Genomic DNA, 15,210 nt, shown 5'->3' with positions numbered 1-15,210 from the left:
TCAGGGTAACCTTATGTATTTATGGTCCATCTGGTCAGGGTAACGTTATGTATTTATAGTCCATCTGTTCAGGGTAACGTTATGTATTTATAGTCCATCTGGTCAGGGTAAACTAATTGGTAACGTTATGTATTTATAGTCCATCTGGTCAGGGTAACGTTATGTATTTATAGTCCATCTGGTCAGGGTAACGTTATGTATTTATAGTCCATCTGGTCAGGGTAACGTTATGTATTTATAGTCCATCTGGTCAGGGTAACGTTATGTATTTATAGTCCATCTGGTCAGGGTAATGTTATGTATTCATAGTTCATCTGGTCAGGGTAACGTTATGTATTTATAGTCCATCTGGTCAGGGTAACGTTATGTATTTATAGTTCATCTGGTCAGGGTAACGTCATGTATTTATAGTCCATCTGGTCAGGGTAACGTTATGTATTTATAGTCCATCTGGTCAGGGTAACGTTATGTATTTATAGTCCATCTGGTCAGGGTAAACTAATTGGTAACGTTATGTATTTATAGTCCATCTGGTCAGGGTAACGTTATGTATTTATAGTTCATCTGGTCAGGGTAAACTAATTGGTAACGTTATGTATTTATAGTTCATCTGGTCAGGGTAACGTTATGTATTTATAGTCCATCTGGTCAGGGTAAACTAATTTGTAAGGTTATGTATTTATAGTCCATCTGGTCAGGGTAACGTTATGTATTTATAGTCCATCTGGTCAGGGTAACGTTATGTATTTATAGTCCATCTGGTCAGGGTAACGTTATGTATTTATAGTCCATCTGGTCAGGGTAACGTTATGTATTTATAGTCCATCTGGTCAGGGTAAACTAATTGGTAACATTATGTATTTATAGTTCATCTGGTCAGGGTAACGTTATGTATTTATAGTCCATCTGGTCAGGGTAACATTATGTATTTATAGTTCATCTTGCCAGGGTAACGTTATGTATTTATAGTTCATCTGGTCAGGGTAACGTTATGTATTTATAGTCCATCTGGTCAGGGTAACATTATGTATTTATAGTCCATCTGGTCAGGGTAACTCATTGGTAACGTTATGTATTTACAGTCCATCTGGTCAGGGTAACGTTATGTATTTATAGTTCATCTGGTCAGGGTAACGTTATGTATTTATAGTTCATCTGGTCAGGGTAACGTTATGTATTTATAGTCCATCTGGTCAGGGTAACTCATTGGTAACGTTATGTATTTACAGTCCATCTGGTCAGGGTAACGTTATGTATTTATAGTCCATCTGGTCAGGGTAACTCATTGGTAACGTTATGTATTTATAGTCCATCTGGTCAGGGTAACTCATTGGTAACGTTATGTATTTATAGTCCATCTGGTCAGGGTAACGTTATGTATTTATAGTCCATCTGGTCAGGGTAACGTTATGTATTTATAGTCCATCTGGTCAGGGTAACGTTATGTATTTATAGTTCATCTGGTCAGGGTAACGTTATGTATTTATAGTCCATCTGGTCAGAGTAACTCATTGGTAACGTTATGTATTTATAGTGCGTTTGTTTGTCAGGAGAAAATGTAAATGTGTTCAAATTTGTTCAAAATTGGGCTGGCTAGGCTGCCTAAACGATTTCAACCTAAAATGATGAACTGGAATTAATTAATCAACATAATAGTGATGTCAGATGTGAGTTGATGTTTTATTACACCTACAGTTGCATAGGTCTGCAAAATGCAAACATGAATAAAACAAGATCAGCCCTGTGAGTTCTATTGGCTATGTCACGTTCTGACCTTAGTTCCTTTGTGATGTCTTTGTTTTAGTATGGTCAGGGCATGAGTTGGGGTGGGCAGTCTGTTTGTTTTTCTATGTTGGTTTTTGAGTTTGGCCTGGTATGGTTCTCAATCAGAGGCAGGTGTCATTAGTTGTCTCTGATTGAGAGTCATACTTAGGTAGCCTTTTTCCACCTGTGTTTCGTGGTGTTTATTTTCTGTTCTGTATGTCATCACTAGACAGGACTGTTTCGTTTGTTCGTTCTTCCTTAGTTGTTATTCTGTTTAGTGTTCAGTTTTGATTATATTAACAATCAGGAACACTTACCACGCTGCCACCAGTCTGACCACTCTGGGACCTGCCACCAGTCTGACCACTCTGGGACCTGCCACCAGTCTGACCACTCTGGGACCTGCCACCAGTCTGACCACTCTGGGACCTGCCACCAGTCTGACCACTCTGGGACCTGCCACCAGTCTGACCACTCTGGGACCTGCCACCAGTCTGACCACTCTGGGACCTGCCACCAGTCTGACCACTCTGGGACCTGCCACCAGTCTGACCACTCTGGGACCTGCCACCAGTCTGACCACTCTGGGACCTGCCACCAGTCTGACCACTCTGGGACCTGCCACCAGTCTGACCACTCTGGGACCTGCCACCAGTCTGACCACTCTGGGACCTGCCACCAGTCTGACCACTCTGGGACCTGCCACCAGTCTGACCACTCTGGGACCTGCCACCAGTCTGACCACTCTGGGACCTGCCACCAGTCTGACCACTGGGACCTGGGACCACCTGGGCCACCAGTCTGACCACTCTGGGACCTGCCACCAGTCTGACCACTCTGGGACCTGCCACCAGTCTGACCACTCTGGGACCTGCCACCAGTCTGACCACTCTGGGACCTGCCACTAGTCTGACCACTCTGGGACCTATGGTGCCACCAGTCTGACCACTCTGGGACCCTATGGTGCCACCAGTCTGCTCGCAGTTGTCAGTTATCGTGCGCCTGGCTCTCGAGACCAGGTGCACAGCCAAACATAGTCTGATTTTAAAAGATTTTCTCAAAACCTCCAAAAATGACCAGGGGCGTCCCATATTGACTTAGCCCGGGTGTGGGGTGCTCCCTACCCAGTATTGGACCCACTGCACCCCCCTAATTGCATTTAAAATCATTTTTTTTAATCCACGCCTGGTAACCCGGTTAATCACCAGGCGCACGACCAAACATGCGATTTCTGAGAAGTTGGGATTTTTCGAAAACCTCCTGGCCCCCATTGACTTGGCCCGTTAGTGGGGTGCTCCCTACCCAATATTGGACCCACCAGCAACAATGAAATGTAACAATGAAACCTAGAACGGCAGAGACAAGATACTTTCTATCAGCGACTTGTTCAGAAGGAAAATGTTATTGCAACCTCTCTGCAATAAGGAATTGAGACCAAACGGTCCAGAGAAGTTTCAAGTGTTTAATACCAAGGATACAGTAAGTGCATACATTTAGAAAGCTCACAACACATCATATACTCCTCCCTCCTTTTGGTCACCACCCTCTTGTAGGTGTCACCTCACCAGCTATGCATTTTATGACCCCAGTGAGTTTCCCTCCATTCCCCTGTAGAATGTCCATCTCTTTGTTTAGCTAGATGTCAGATTCACAACCAGTCATTCCTCCGTCCTGGGCTTGACGCTGCTCTCTGATCCTAGGCCATTTCCTCGTATATGATTAGGTCATGGTTTTTAAACTAGCAAACACACAGTTTCATGACCTAAACTCCATGAATACTCTCGGTAATCATTCACTAAACAGGATACAAACAAACTACAGTTTAACTTGAAACATGTTACATTTGAAGAGAATCCATCAGATTCAAACAGAAGTGCATTGAACCGGGCCTGGCAGAATGTTCAACTCGTAGTAAACAGCTGATCTTACTGTAGAAACGGGAAGAATATACTACAACATACTGGACAATCTCAATGTTCAGATGACAGCCAATGATGAGACAGATGTTCTTCTTCTCTGGTTTTGTTTTATAATTTCACTGCCTGTGTTCGATCTTTTTCGATCTTGTCTATCCATCGATGGAAATAAGTCCCAGACTTTATTGTGTGTTATCCTACATGATTTTATTTATGGCTCTTTCAAGGTTTATATGTGCTTGTTTTATAAAATGGTCAAATGAATAAACTAAACTAAAAGACTGGAAGTCTATGGGTATCTGCTAGCATGCATTAGCGCAATAACTGGAAATCTATGGGTATCTGCTAGCATGCATTAGCGCAATAACTGGAAGTCTATGGGTATCTGCTAGCATGCATTAGCGCAATAACTGGAAGTCTATGGGTATCTGCTAGCATGCATTAGCGCACCTACTGGAAGTCTATGGGTATCTGCTAGCATGCATTAGCGCAACTACTGGAAGTCTATGGGTATCTGCTAGCATGCATTAGCGCAACTACTGGAAGTCTATGGGTATCTGCTAGCATGCATTAGCGCAACTACTGGAAGTCTATGGGTATCTGCTAGCATGCATTAGCGCAATAACTGGAAGTCTATGGGTATCTGCTAGCATGCATTAGCGCAATAACTGGAAGTCTATGGGTATCTGCTAGCATGCATTAGCGCAATAACAGGAAGTCTATGGGTATCTGCTAGCATGCATTAGCGCAATAACTGGAAGTCTATGGGTATCTGCTAGCATGCATTAATGCAATGACCAATCCTTCCAGATAGCAGATAAACATAGACCTACTGTCATTGCGCTAATTCTAGTTAGCACTGGCTCGCGAAACTACCTCTAACTTCCTTCATACTGGACATAGAGACAAAAAAATGGTACAATCATTGCCAAAATCGCGACGCATCCCTTTAAGGATGATCTTGTGGGATTGTACATTTCACCAACAGAGACAAATCACCTAGACAGCTTCTCAGCTTCTTGTTCCAGCATGACCTGACACACACTGTCCCCAATGCGAGAGAGTTACTGCAGCTGGTCCAACAGAAAGTGCCTAACCGGCCTCAGACCTCACCGCACATCCCTTGATTCCTAGGTGCAATATGTGAAGGTCGAGACATGAGGATTCTAATATCCCAGAAGTCTTTGCATAAATGGGGAAAAATTCGAAACATCAGCAAAACTAGTTAGCAATGGCGCTGGTCCAATGAATTTGTTGATTATTTTCAAAAGCTTGTGCATGTAAATATCACTTTGCCTAACCTGGGTTGGATCTTTAACCTTCCTCCCCCTTGACTCCCCCCTCGACTCTCTCCAATCATAAAGTGATTATTGGCTGAGCCTCCATATGGTTAACCAGCTGGCTAGTGTCCACCATGCTGGGGTCGACCTCGGTGACGGGCTCCGTGTAGAGGGGGTTGTCGAAGGTACTCCGGCCTGCGCTGAAGACCAGGGGGTTGGTGAAGGAGGGCAGGGGACGGCCGGTCTTCTTGTAGAACATTAAGGCTGTGAGGCCCATCAGACACATGGTAGCCAATACCACCACCACTGCCAGGCCTGAATACACACGCCTCTGACCTGCCTTCAGAGACACTGCAGGATCACAGGAATAAATATTACAGTATGGCTATGGGTTGACTGATATGACTGATTGATTAATCGACCGAGTGGTTCATTGACAGAGTGGTTAATCGACAGAGTGGTTAATCGACAGAGTGGTTAATCGACAGAGTGGTTAATCGACAGAGTGGTTAATCGACAGAGTGGTTCATTGACAGAGTGGTTCATTGACAGAGTGGTTCATTGACAGAGTGATTAATTGACAGAGTGGTTAATCGACAGAGTGGTTAATCGACAGAGTGGTTAATCGACAGAGTGGTTAATCGACAGAGTGATTAATCGACAGAGTGGTTAAATGACAGAGTGGTTCATCGACAGAGTGGTTCATCGACAGAGTGGTTAATCGACAGAGTGGTTAATTGACAGAGTGATTAATTGACAGAGTGGTTAATTGACAGAGTGATTAATTGACAGAGTGGTTAATTGACAGAGTGGTTAATTGACAGAGTGGTTAATTGATAGAGTGGTTAATTGACAGAGTGGTTAATTGACAGAGTGGTTAATTGACAGAGTGATTAATTGACAGAGTGGTTAATTGACAGAGTGATTAATTGACAGAGTGGTTAATTGACAGAGTGGTTAATTGACAGAGTGGTTAATTGACAGAGTGGTTAATCGACAGAGTGGTTAATTGACAGAGTGGTTAATTGACAGAGTGGTTAATTGACAGAGTGGTTAATCGACAGAGTGGTTAATCGACAGAGTGGTTAATCGACAGAGTGGTTAATTGACAGAGTGGTTAATCGACAGAGTGGTTAATTGACAGAGTGGTTAATTGACAGAGTGGTTAATTGACAGAGTGGTTAATCGACAGAGTGGTTAATTGACAGAGTGGTTAATCGACAGAGTGGTTAATTGACAGAGTGATTAATTGACAGAGTGGTTAATTGACAGAGTGGTTAATTGACAGAGTGGTAATAGACTGATCATTCATTGACTGATTGATTGATTAGTTGATTGAAGGATGAATGATGGGTTGGATGATTGATTGTCTCATTCATTCATGACTCACCATGTGTTGGTGGTGTTTCTGGTAGAACTGGAGGTGGAACAGAGAGGATTAATAGGTTTTATTAAAAGGTCCAACGATGTCTATCTATTTTTTATTTCACCTTTATTTAACCAGGTAAACTAGTTGAGAACAAGTTCTCATTAACAACTGCGACCTGGCCAAGGTAAAGCAAAGCAGTGCGACACAAACAACACAGAGCTACCCATGGGATAAACAAGGGCACAGCCAATAACACAATAGAAAAAAAGGAAAGTCTATATACAGTGTGTGCAAATGGCGTGAGGAGGTAAGGCAACAAAAAAAAGCCCATAGTAGTGAAGTAATTACAATTTAGCAAGTTAGCACTGGAGTGATAGATGATGATGTGCAAGTAGAAATACTGGTGTGCAAAAGAGCAGAAAAGTAAATAAAAACAATATGGGGATGAGGTAGGTAGATTGGGTGGGCTATTTACAGATGGGCTACGTACAGCTGCAGCGATTGGTAAACTGCTCAGACAGCTGATGTTTAAAGTTAGTGAGGGAGATATGAGTCTCCCAGCTTCAGGGATTTTTGCAATTTGTTCCAGTCATTGGCAGCAGAGAACTGGAAGGAAAGGCGGCCAAAGGACGTTGGCTTTGGGGATGATCAGTGAGATATACCTGCTAGAGTGCATGCTACGGGTGGGTGTTGTTATCGTGACCAGTGAGCTGAGATAAGAGGGAACATTACCTGGCATCAACTTATAGATGACCTGGAGCCAGTGTGTCTGGCAACGAATATGTAGCGAGGGCCAGCCGACTAGAGCATACAGGTCGCAGTGGTGGGTGTTATAAGAGTATTTGGTAACAAAACGGATGGCACTGTGATAGACTGCATCCAGTTTGCTGAGTAGAGTGTTAGAAGCTATTTTGTAAATGACATCGCCGAAGTCGAGGATCGGTAGGATATTCCGTTTTAAGAGGGTATGTTTGGTGCCGTGAGTGAAGGAGGCTTTGTTGCGAAATAGGAAGCCGATTCTAGATTTAATTTAGGATTGGAGATGCTTAATGTGAGTCTGGAAGGAGAGTTTGCAGTGTAAGCAGACACCTAGGTATTTGTAGTTGTCCACATATTCTAAGTCAAGAACCATCCAGAGTAGTGATGCTAGTCGGGTGGGCAGGTTTGGGCAGCGATCGGTTGAAGAGCATGCATTTCGTTTTACTAGCATTTAAGAGTAGTTGGAGGCCACGGAAGGAGTGTTGTATGGCGTTGAAGGTCGTTTGGAGGTTTGTTAACACAGTGTCCAAAGAAGGGCCAGATGTATACAGAATGGTGTCATCTGCGTAGAGGTGGATCAGGGAATCACCAGCAGCAAGAACGACATCGTTGATGTATACAGAGAAAAGAGTTGGCCCGAGAATTGAACCCTGTGGTACCCCCATAGAGACTGCCAGAGGTCCAGACAACAGGCCCTCCGATTTGACACACTGAACGCTGTCTGAGAAGTAGTTGGTGAACCAGGCGAGGCAGTCATTTGAGAAACCAAGGCTGTTGAGTCTGGCAATAAGAATACGGTGATTGACAGAGCCGAATATCTTGGCCAGGTCGATGAAGACGGCTGCACAGTACTATCTTTTATCGATGGCGGTTATGATATTGTATAGTACTTTGAGCGTGGCCGAGGTGCACCCGTGACCAGCTTGGAAACAGGATTGCACAGCGAAGAAGTTACGGTGGGATTCGAAATTGTCAGTGATCTGTTTATTGACTTGGCTTTTGAAGACTTTAGAAAGGCAGGGCAGGATGGATATCGGTCTATAACAGTTTGGGTCTAGAGTGTCACCCCCTTTGAAGAGTGGGATGACCGCGGCAGCTTTTCAATCATTAGGGATCTCGGATGATACGAAAGAAAGTTTGAACAGACTGGTAATAGGGGTTGCAACAATGGCGGCGGATAATTTTAGAAAGAAAGGGTCCAGATTGTCTTGCCCAGCTGATTTGTATGGGTCCAGGTTTTGCAGTTCTCAGAACATCTGCTATCTGGATTTGGAGGGAAGGAGGGCAGGGGACGGCCGGTCTTCTTGTAGAGCATTAAGGCTGTGAGGCCCATCAGACACATGGTAGCCAATACCACCACCACTGCCAGGCCTGAATACACACGCCTCTGACCTGCCTTCAGAGACACTGCAGGATCACAGGAATAAATATTACAGTATGGCTATGGGTTGACTGATATGACTGATTGGTTAATTGACGAGTGGTTAATTGACAGAGTGGTTAATCGACAGAGTGGTTAATTGGGCAAGTAGCCGCGGGGGGTGTGGAGCTGTTGATCGGTGTTGGGGTAGCCAGGAGGAAAACAAGGCCAGCTGGTTATTGAAATTCTCCATTATCGTGGATTTATCGATGGTGACAGTGTTACCTAGCCTCAGTGCAGTGGATAGTTGCGAGGAGGTGCTCTTATTCTCCATGGACTTTACAGTGTCCCAAACCTTTTGGGAGTTAGAGCTACAGGATGCAAATTTCTGTTTGAAACGCTAGTCTTTGCTTTCCCGACTGACTGCGTGTATTGGTTCCCGACTTCCCTGAAAAGAGTTGCATATCGCGGGGACTATTCGATGCGAGTGCAGTTCGCCACAGGATGTTTTTGTGCTGGTCGATGGCAGTCAGGTCTGGAATGAACAAAGGGCTATATCTGTTCTTAGTTCCACATTTTTTGAAAGGGACATGCTTATTTAAGATGGTGAGGAAATTACTCAACCTCGTCTTTCCTACAGATGTATGGTCTGTCTCACCTTTGGGCTTCTTGCAGATGTATGGTTTATCATCCCACCTGGGGGCAGTGCCCCAAGTCCCATCGGAGGATAGCATATATCCATAGAAATAGGAAGAGTCCTGAGGCTGTCCCTCTGCCCAGTTAATGTAGTCCAGCAGTGTTTGGTCCAGCCACTTCCACTGACCTGCAACAGGGTCTGTTGTTAGTCATGTTGTTACCTGCACACTAACAAAAAAATGGTGACAGCCGAAGAACCATTTTGGAACCCTTTTATTATAAAAGTGTAGGTGTGTTTTGTACAGGCCTATCTAGAAGGATTGGTAGTTACCTAGGTGTGTTTTGTACAGGCCTACCTAGAAGGATTGGTAGTTACCTAGGTGTGTTTTGTACAGGCCTACCTAGAAGGATTGGTAGTTACCTAGGTGTGTTTTGTACAGGCCTATCTAGAAGGATATGTAGTTACCTAGGTGTGTATTGAACAGGCCTATCTAGAAGGATATGTAGTTACCTAGGTGTGTTTTGTACAGGCCTACCTAGAAGGATTGGTAGTTACCTAGGTGTGTTTTGTACAGGCCTATCTAGAAGGATATGTAGTTACCTAGGTGTGTATTGAACAGGCCTATCTAGAAGGATATGTAGTTACCTAGGTGTGTTTTGTACAGGCCTATCTAGAAGGATTGGTAGTTACCTAGGTGTGTTTTGTAAAGGCCTACCTAGAAGGATTGGTAGTTACCTAGGTGTGTTTTGTACAGGCCTATCTAGAAGGATATGTAGTTACCTAGTTGTGTTTTGTACAGGCTTATCTAGAAGGATTGGTAGTTCCCTAGGTGTGTTTTGTAAAGGCCTATCAAGAAGGATTGGTAGTTACCTAGGTGTGTTTTGTAAAGGCCTACCTAGAAGGATTGGTAGTTACCTAGGTGTGTTTTGTCCAGGCCTACCTAGAATGATTGTTTCTAGGTGTGTGTTGTAAAGGCCTATCTAGAAGGATTGGTAGTTACCTAGGTGTGTTTTGTAAAGTCCTACCTAGAAGGATTGGTAGTTACCTAGGTGTGTTTTGTCCAGGCCTACCTAGAATGATTGTTTCTAGGTGTGTGTTGTAAAGGCCTATCTAGAAGGATATGTAGTTACCTAGGTGTGTTTTGAACAGATCTATCTAGAAGGATTGGTAGTTACCTAGGTGTGTTTTGTACAGGCCAATCCAGAAGGATTGGTAGTTACCTAGGTGTGTTTTGTACAGGCCTATCTTGAAGAATTGGTAGTTACCTAGGTGTGTTTTGAACAGGCCTATCTAGAAGGATTGTTTCTAGGTGTGTTTTGAACAGGTCTATCTAGAAGGATTGGTAGTTACCTAGGTGTGTTTTGAACAGGCCTATCTAGAAGGATTGTTTCTAGGTGTGTTTTGAACAGGCCAATCCAGAAGGATTGGTAGTTACCTAGGTGTGTTTTGAACAGGTCTATCTAGAAGGATTGGTAGTTACCTTGGTGTTTTTTGTACAGGCCAATCCAGAAGGAGGAGTAGCTGTCTTTAAGAACCTCCAGGTTGCTCTTTATGAAGCGAAGTTCTTCAGGATCCTCGATGCTCACCAGAGACGCCCCTTCACACACAATATTGGTGTTAATTCCTCTCCATTTACTTTCTTTACGGTTTGTTCTGTCCAAAGAAGCGCACAGTTCATGGAAAACTGGATCCCAATTCCAGTTCTCTCCTTTTCTCCCTGAAGCGTTCACCATCTCACTCCATGCCAGGATGTAAAAGCATTAGATAGGTGTATCCGTCTGGGTACTAAAGCATTAGATAGGTGTATCAGTCTGTGTCCTAAAGCATTAGATAGGTGTATCAGTCTGGGTACTAAAGCATTAGATAGGTGTATCAGTCTGGGTACTAAAGCATTAGATAGGTGTATCCGTCTGGGTACTAAAGCATTAGATAGGTGTATCAGTCTGTGTCCTAAAGCATTAGATAGGTGTATCAGTCTGGGTACTAAAGCATTAGATAGGTGTATCAGTCTGTGTCCTAAAGCATTAGATAGGTGTATCAGTCTGTGTCCTAAAGCATTAGATAGGTGTATCAGTCTGTGTCCTAAAGCATTAGATAGGTGTATCAGTCTGTGTCCTAAAGCATTAGATAGGTGTATCCGTCTGGGTACTAAAGCATTAGATAGGTGTATCAGTCTGTGTCTGGATAGGTGTAGTCTGTGTCCTAAAGCATTAGATAGGTGTATCAGTGTATCAGTCTAAAGCATTAGATAGGTGTATCAGTCTGTGTCCTAAAGCATTAGATAGGTGTATCAGTCTGTATGTCCTAAAGCATTAGATAGGTGTATCAGTCTGTGTCCTAAAGCATTAGATAGGTGTATCAGTCTGTGTCCTAAAGCATTAGATAGGTGTATCAGTCTGTGTCCTAAAGCATTAGATAGGTGTATCAGTCTGTGTCCTAAAGCATTAGATAGGTGTATCAGTAAAGCATTAGATAGGTGTATCAGTCTGGGTACTAAAGCATTAGATAGGTGTATCAGTCTGTGTCCTAAAGCATTAGATAGGTGTATCAGTCTGTGTCCTAAAGCATTAGATAGGTGTATCAGTCTGGGTACTAAAGCATTAGATAGGTGTATCAGTCGGGGTACTAAAGCATTAGATAGGTGTATCCGTCTGGGTACTAAAGCATTAGATAGGTGTATCCGTCTGGGTACTAAAGCATTAGATAGGTGTATCAGTCTGTGTCCTAAAGCATTAGATAGGTGTATCAGTCTGTGTCCTAAAGCATTAGATAGGTGTATCAGTCTGTGTCCTAAAGCATTAGATAGGTGTATCAGTCAGTGTCATTAGATAGGTGTATCAGTCTGTGTCCTAAAGCATTAGATAGGTGTATCCGTCTGGGTACTAAAGCATTAGATAGGTGTATCAGTCTGTGTCCTAAAGCATTAGATAGGTGTATCAGTCTGTGTCCTAAAGCATAAGATAGGTGTATCAGTCTGTGTCCTAAAGCATTAGGTAGGTGTATCAGTCTGTGTCCTAAAGCATTAGATAGGTGTATCAGTCTGTGTCCTAAAGCATTAGATAGGTGTATCAGTCTGTGTCCTAAAGCATTAGATAGGTGTATCCGTCTGGGTACTAAAGCATTAGATAGGTGTATCAGTCTGGGTACTAAAGCATTAGATAGGTGTATCAGTCTGTGTCCTAAAGCATTAGATAGGTGTATCAGTCTGTGTCCTAAAGCATTAGATAGGTGTATCAGTCTGTGTCCTAAAGCATTAGATAGGTGTATCAGTCTGTGTCCTAAAGCATTAGATAGGTGTATCAGTCTGTATCCTAAAGCATTAGATAGGTGTATCAGTCTGGGTACTAAAGCATTAGATAGGTGTATCAGTCTGTGTCCTAAAGCATTAGATAGGTGTATCAGTCTGTGTCCTAAAGCATTAGATAGGTGTATCAGTCTGTGTCCTAAAGCATTAGATAGGTGTATCAGTCTGTATCCTAAAGCATTAGATAGGTGTATCAGTCTGGGTACTAAAGCATTAGATAGGTGTATCATTCTGTGTACTAAAGCATTAGATAGGTGTATCAGTCTGGGTGCCACCTTTCTTCCAACAATTCAGTCAACCAGTCCAGACTTGGAGGAGAATGGGAGAGAATGGGAGATGGGCCCTGTCCAAAAATGCACCATTTTATAACGGCACCCCGTATCAGCATTAGATAGGTGTATCAGTCTGGGTCACACCTTTTTATCCACCAATCCAGTCAACCAGTCCACACTGGAGGAGAATGGGATATGGGCCCTGTCCAAAATTGCTCCATTTGATAACAGCACCCCGCATAGGGCCTTGGTCAAAAGTGGTGCACTATGCAGGTGCTTCTACACCTGCATTGCTTGCTGTTTGGGGTTTTAGGCTGGGTTTCTGTACAGCACTTTGATCTATCAGCTGATGTACGAAGGGCTATATAAATACATTTGATTTGATGTAGGGAATAGTGTAGTGGCCACTAAGTACTATGCCCTTGTATCTAAGATTAAACTTGCTATCAAATGTGGCATATTGAATATGAACGCATGTACCCTGAAGAGTTCTGAATGTAATGTGTTACATGGCCTCAAATCTCCTCTCTCTCCTGACAAGTCAACTTATCAGAAATCACGGGTATTCAATAGGACGGCATTTTTCGACACACCCTTGGTTTTGAGGCTCCTCCTACCTTTACGTGTACAGCTGGTGGAGGCGTCGGACCACTCTATGTCATTAATGACGAAGCTGTAGCAGTGCCCTCTGAAAGGCAACCAGAACCAGGGGCTGTTGCTACCACTGTTCTCTTCCTGCTCCTCCTGGATACATTCCCCAGGGTACTGGGGTGGGGCCGTGGGCGGGACGGCTGTGGGGGCAACAAACCAAAAGGATTACAGCACTGCACAGGGATTAACCAATAGGATATCCTCTCTGGGAGACACTAGCCAATGGTATTACGGAGCAGCATAAGGACCAACCAATAGGATCCTTCTAACACACTGGGGTAGGTACCTGTCTCACCTGGTGACTACTAACACACTGGGGTAGATACCTGTCTCACCTGGTGACTACTAACACACTGGGGTAGGTACCTGTCTCACCTGGTGACTACTAACACACTGGGGTAGGTACCGGTCTCACCTGGTGACTACTAACACACTGGGGTAGGTACCTGTCTCACCTGGTGACTACTAACACACTGGGGTAGGTACCTGTCTCACCTGGGGACTACTAACACACTGGGTTAGGTACCTGTTACACCTGGGGACTACTAACACACTGGAGTAGGTACCTGTCTCACCTGGTGACTACTAACACACTGGGGTAGGTACCTGTCTCGCCTGGGGACTACTAACACACTGGGGTAGGAGACTGTCTCGCCTGGGGACTACTAACACACTGGGGTAGGTACCTGTCTCACCTGGTGACTACTAACACACTGGGGTAGATACCTGTCTCACCTGGTGACTACTAACACACTGGGGTAGGTACCTGTCTCACCTGGTGACTACTAACACACTGGGGTAGGTACCTGTTTCACCTGATGACTACTATCACACTGGGATAGGTACCTGTCTCACCTGGTGACTACTAACACACTGGGGTAGGTACCTGTTTCACCTGGTGACTACTAACACACTGGGGTAGGTACCTGTCTCACCTGGTGACTACAAACACACTGGGGTAGGTACCTGTCTCACCTGGTGACTACTAACACACTGGGGTAGGTACCTGTCTCACCTGGGGACTACTAACACACTGGGGTAGGTACCGGTCTCACCTGGGGACTACTAACACACTGGGGTAGGTACCTGTCTCACCTGGTGACTACTAACACACTGGGGTAGGTACCTGTCTCACCTGGTGACTACTAACACACTGGGGTAGGTACCTGTTTCACCTGGTGACTACTAACACACTGGGGTAGGTACCTGTCTCACCTGGTGACTACTAACACACTGGGGTTGGAGACTGTCTCACCTGGGGACTACTAACACAATGGGGCCAGTGACTGTCTTACCTGGGGACTGCTTACACACACTGGGGTAGGTGTGGTTACAAAGGGCTGTCTTCCAGGTGCCTTCCACATCCAGGTAGACACAGGGCCGGTCTCTACTGGGCTCGTCTTGGGCCCACCGGTCCATGCTCAAGGGCCAGCCGTCCATCCACCTGAAGTAGCCTTGCGTCTGAAAAAACAAACCACTACAGCTGTAAGTCAGTTTGTAGAGCACGGCGCTCCCAACGTCACTCTCATGGGTTTGATTCCTGCTGGCAGCGCCCTGACGATCTGAACTCCATGTTATATTACAGTACTCTAGCCTTTCCTGACGATCTGAACTCCATGTTATATTACAGTACACTAGCCTTTCCTGACAATCTGAACTCCATGTTATATTACAGTTCTAGCCTTTCCTGACAATCTGAACACCGTTTTGTGGTGCTGTAGACGACCCTGTGGTTGAAACCCACCCGTATCCCCTACAGCAGTCCCATGACGTCTTCCCGTTCACCCAACACATTCCAAGGCCATCTGGATGCTACAGATAACCATTAACTTGTATCAAATGTATCAAATGTATTTATAAAGCCCTTCTTAGATCAGCTGATGTCACACAGCGCTGTA

General features: G+C 44.3%; 1 protein-coding gene across 1 annotated transcript in view; it reads right to left on the bottom strand.

Moving 5' to 3' along the window:
- Nucleotides 1-3,212: 3,212 nt before the first annotated feature.
- The window catches only part of LOC115126911 (macrophage mannose receptor 1-like), a 94,039-nt gene continuing 82,041 nt past the window's right edge, over nt 3,213-15,210 (bottom strand). Inside the window, exons 28-33 of the mRNA XM_065006002.1 lie at nt 14,608-14,773; nt 13,279-13,452; nt 10,566-10,682; nt 9,107-9,271; nt 6,351-6,377; nt 3,213-5,311 (exon numbers count right to left, since the gene is read on the bottom strand). Coding sequence (XP_064862074.1) covers nt 5,037-5,311; nt 6,351-6,377; nt 9,107-9,271; nt 10,566-10,682; nt 13,279-13,452; nt 14,608-14,773 — 924 coding nt within the window. The 3' untranslated portion in view covers nt 3,213-5,036. The remainder of the gene's footprint in view (nt 5,312-6,350; nt 6,378-9,106; nt 9,272-10,565; nt 10,683-13,278; nt 13,453-14,607; nt 14,774-15,210) is intronic.

This window comes from Oncorhynchus nerka, linkage group LG20 (assembly GCF_034236695.1).
Source record: "Oncorhynchus nerka isolate Pitt River linkage group LG20, Oner_Uvic_2.0, whole genome shotgun sequence".
NCBI lineage: Eukaryota > Metazoa > Chordata > Actinopteri > Salmoniformes > Salmonidae > Oncorhynchus > Oncorhynchus nerka.
The sequence above is the reverse complement of the archived record's forward strand: the minus strand, read 5'-3'. Positions and strand labels throughout refer to the sequence as shown.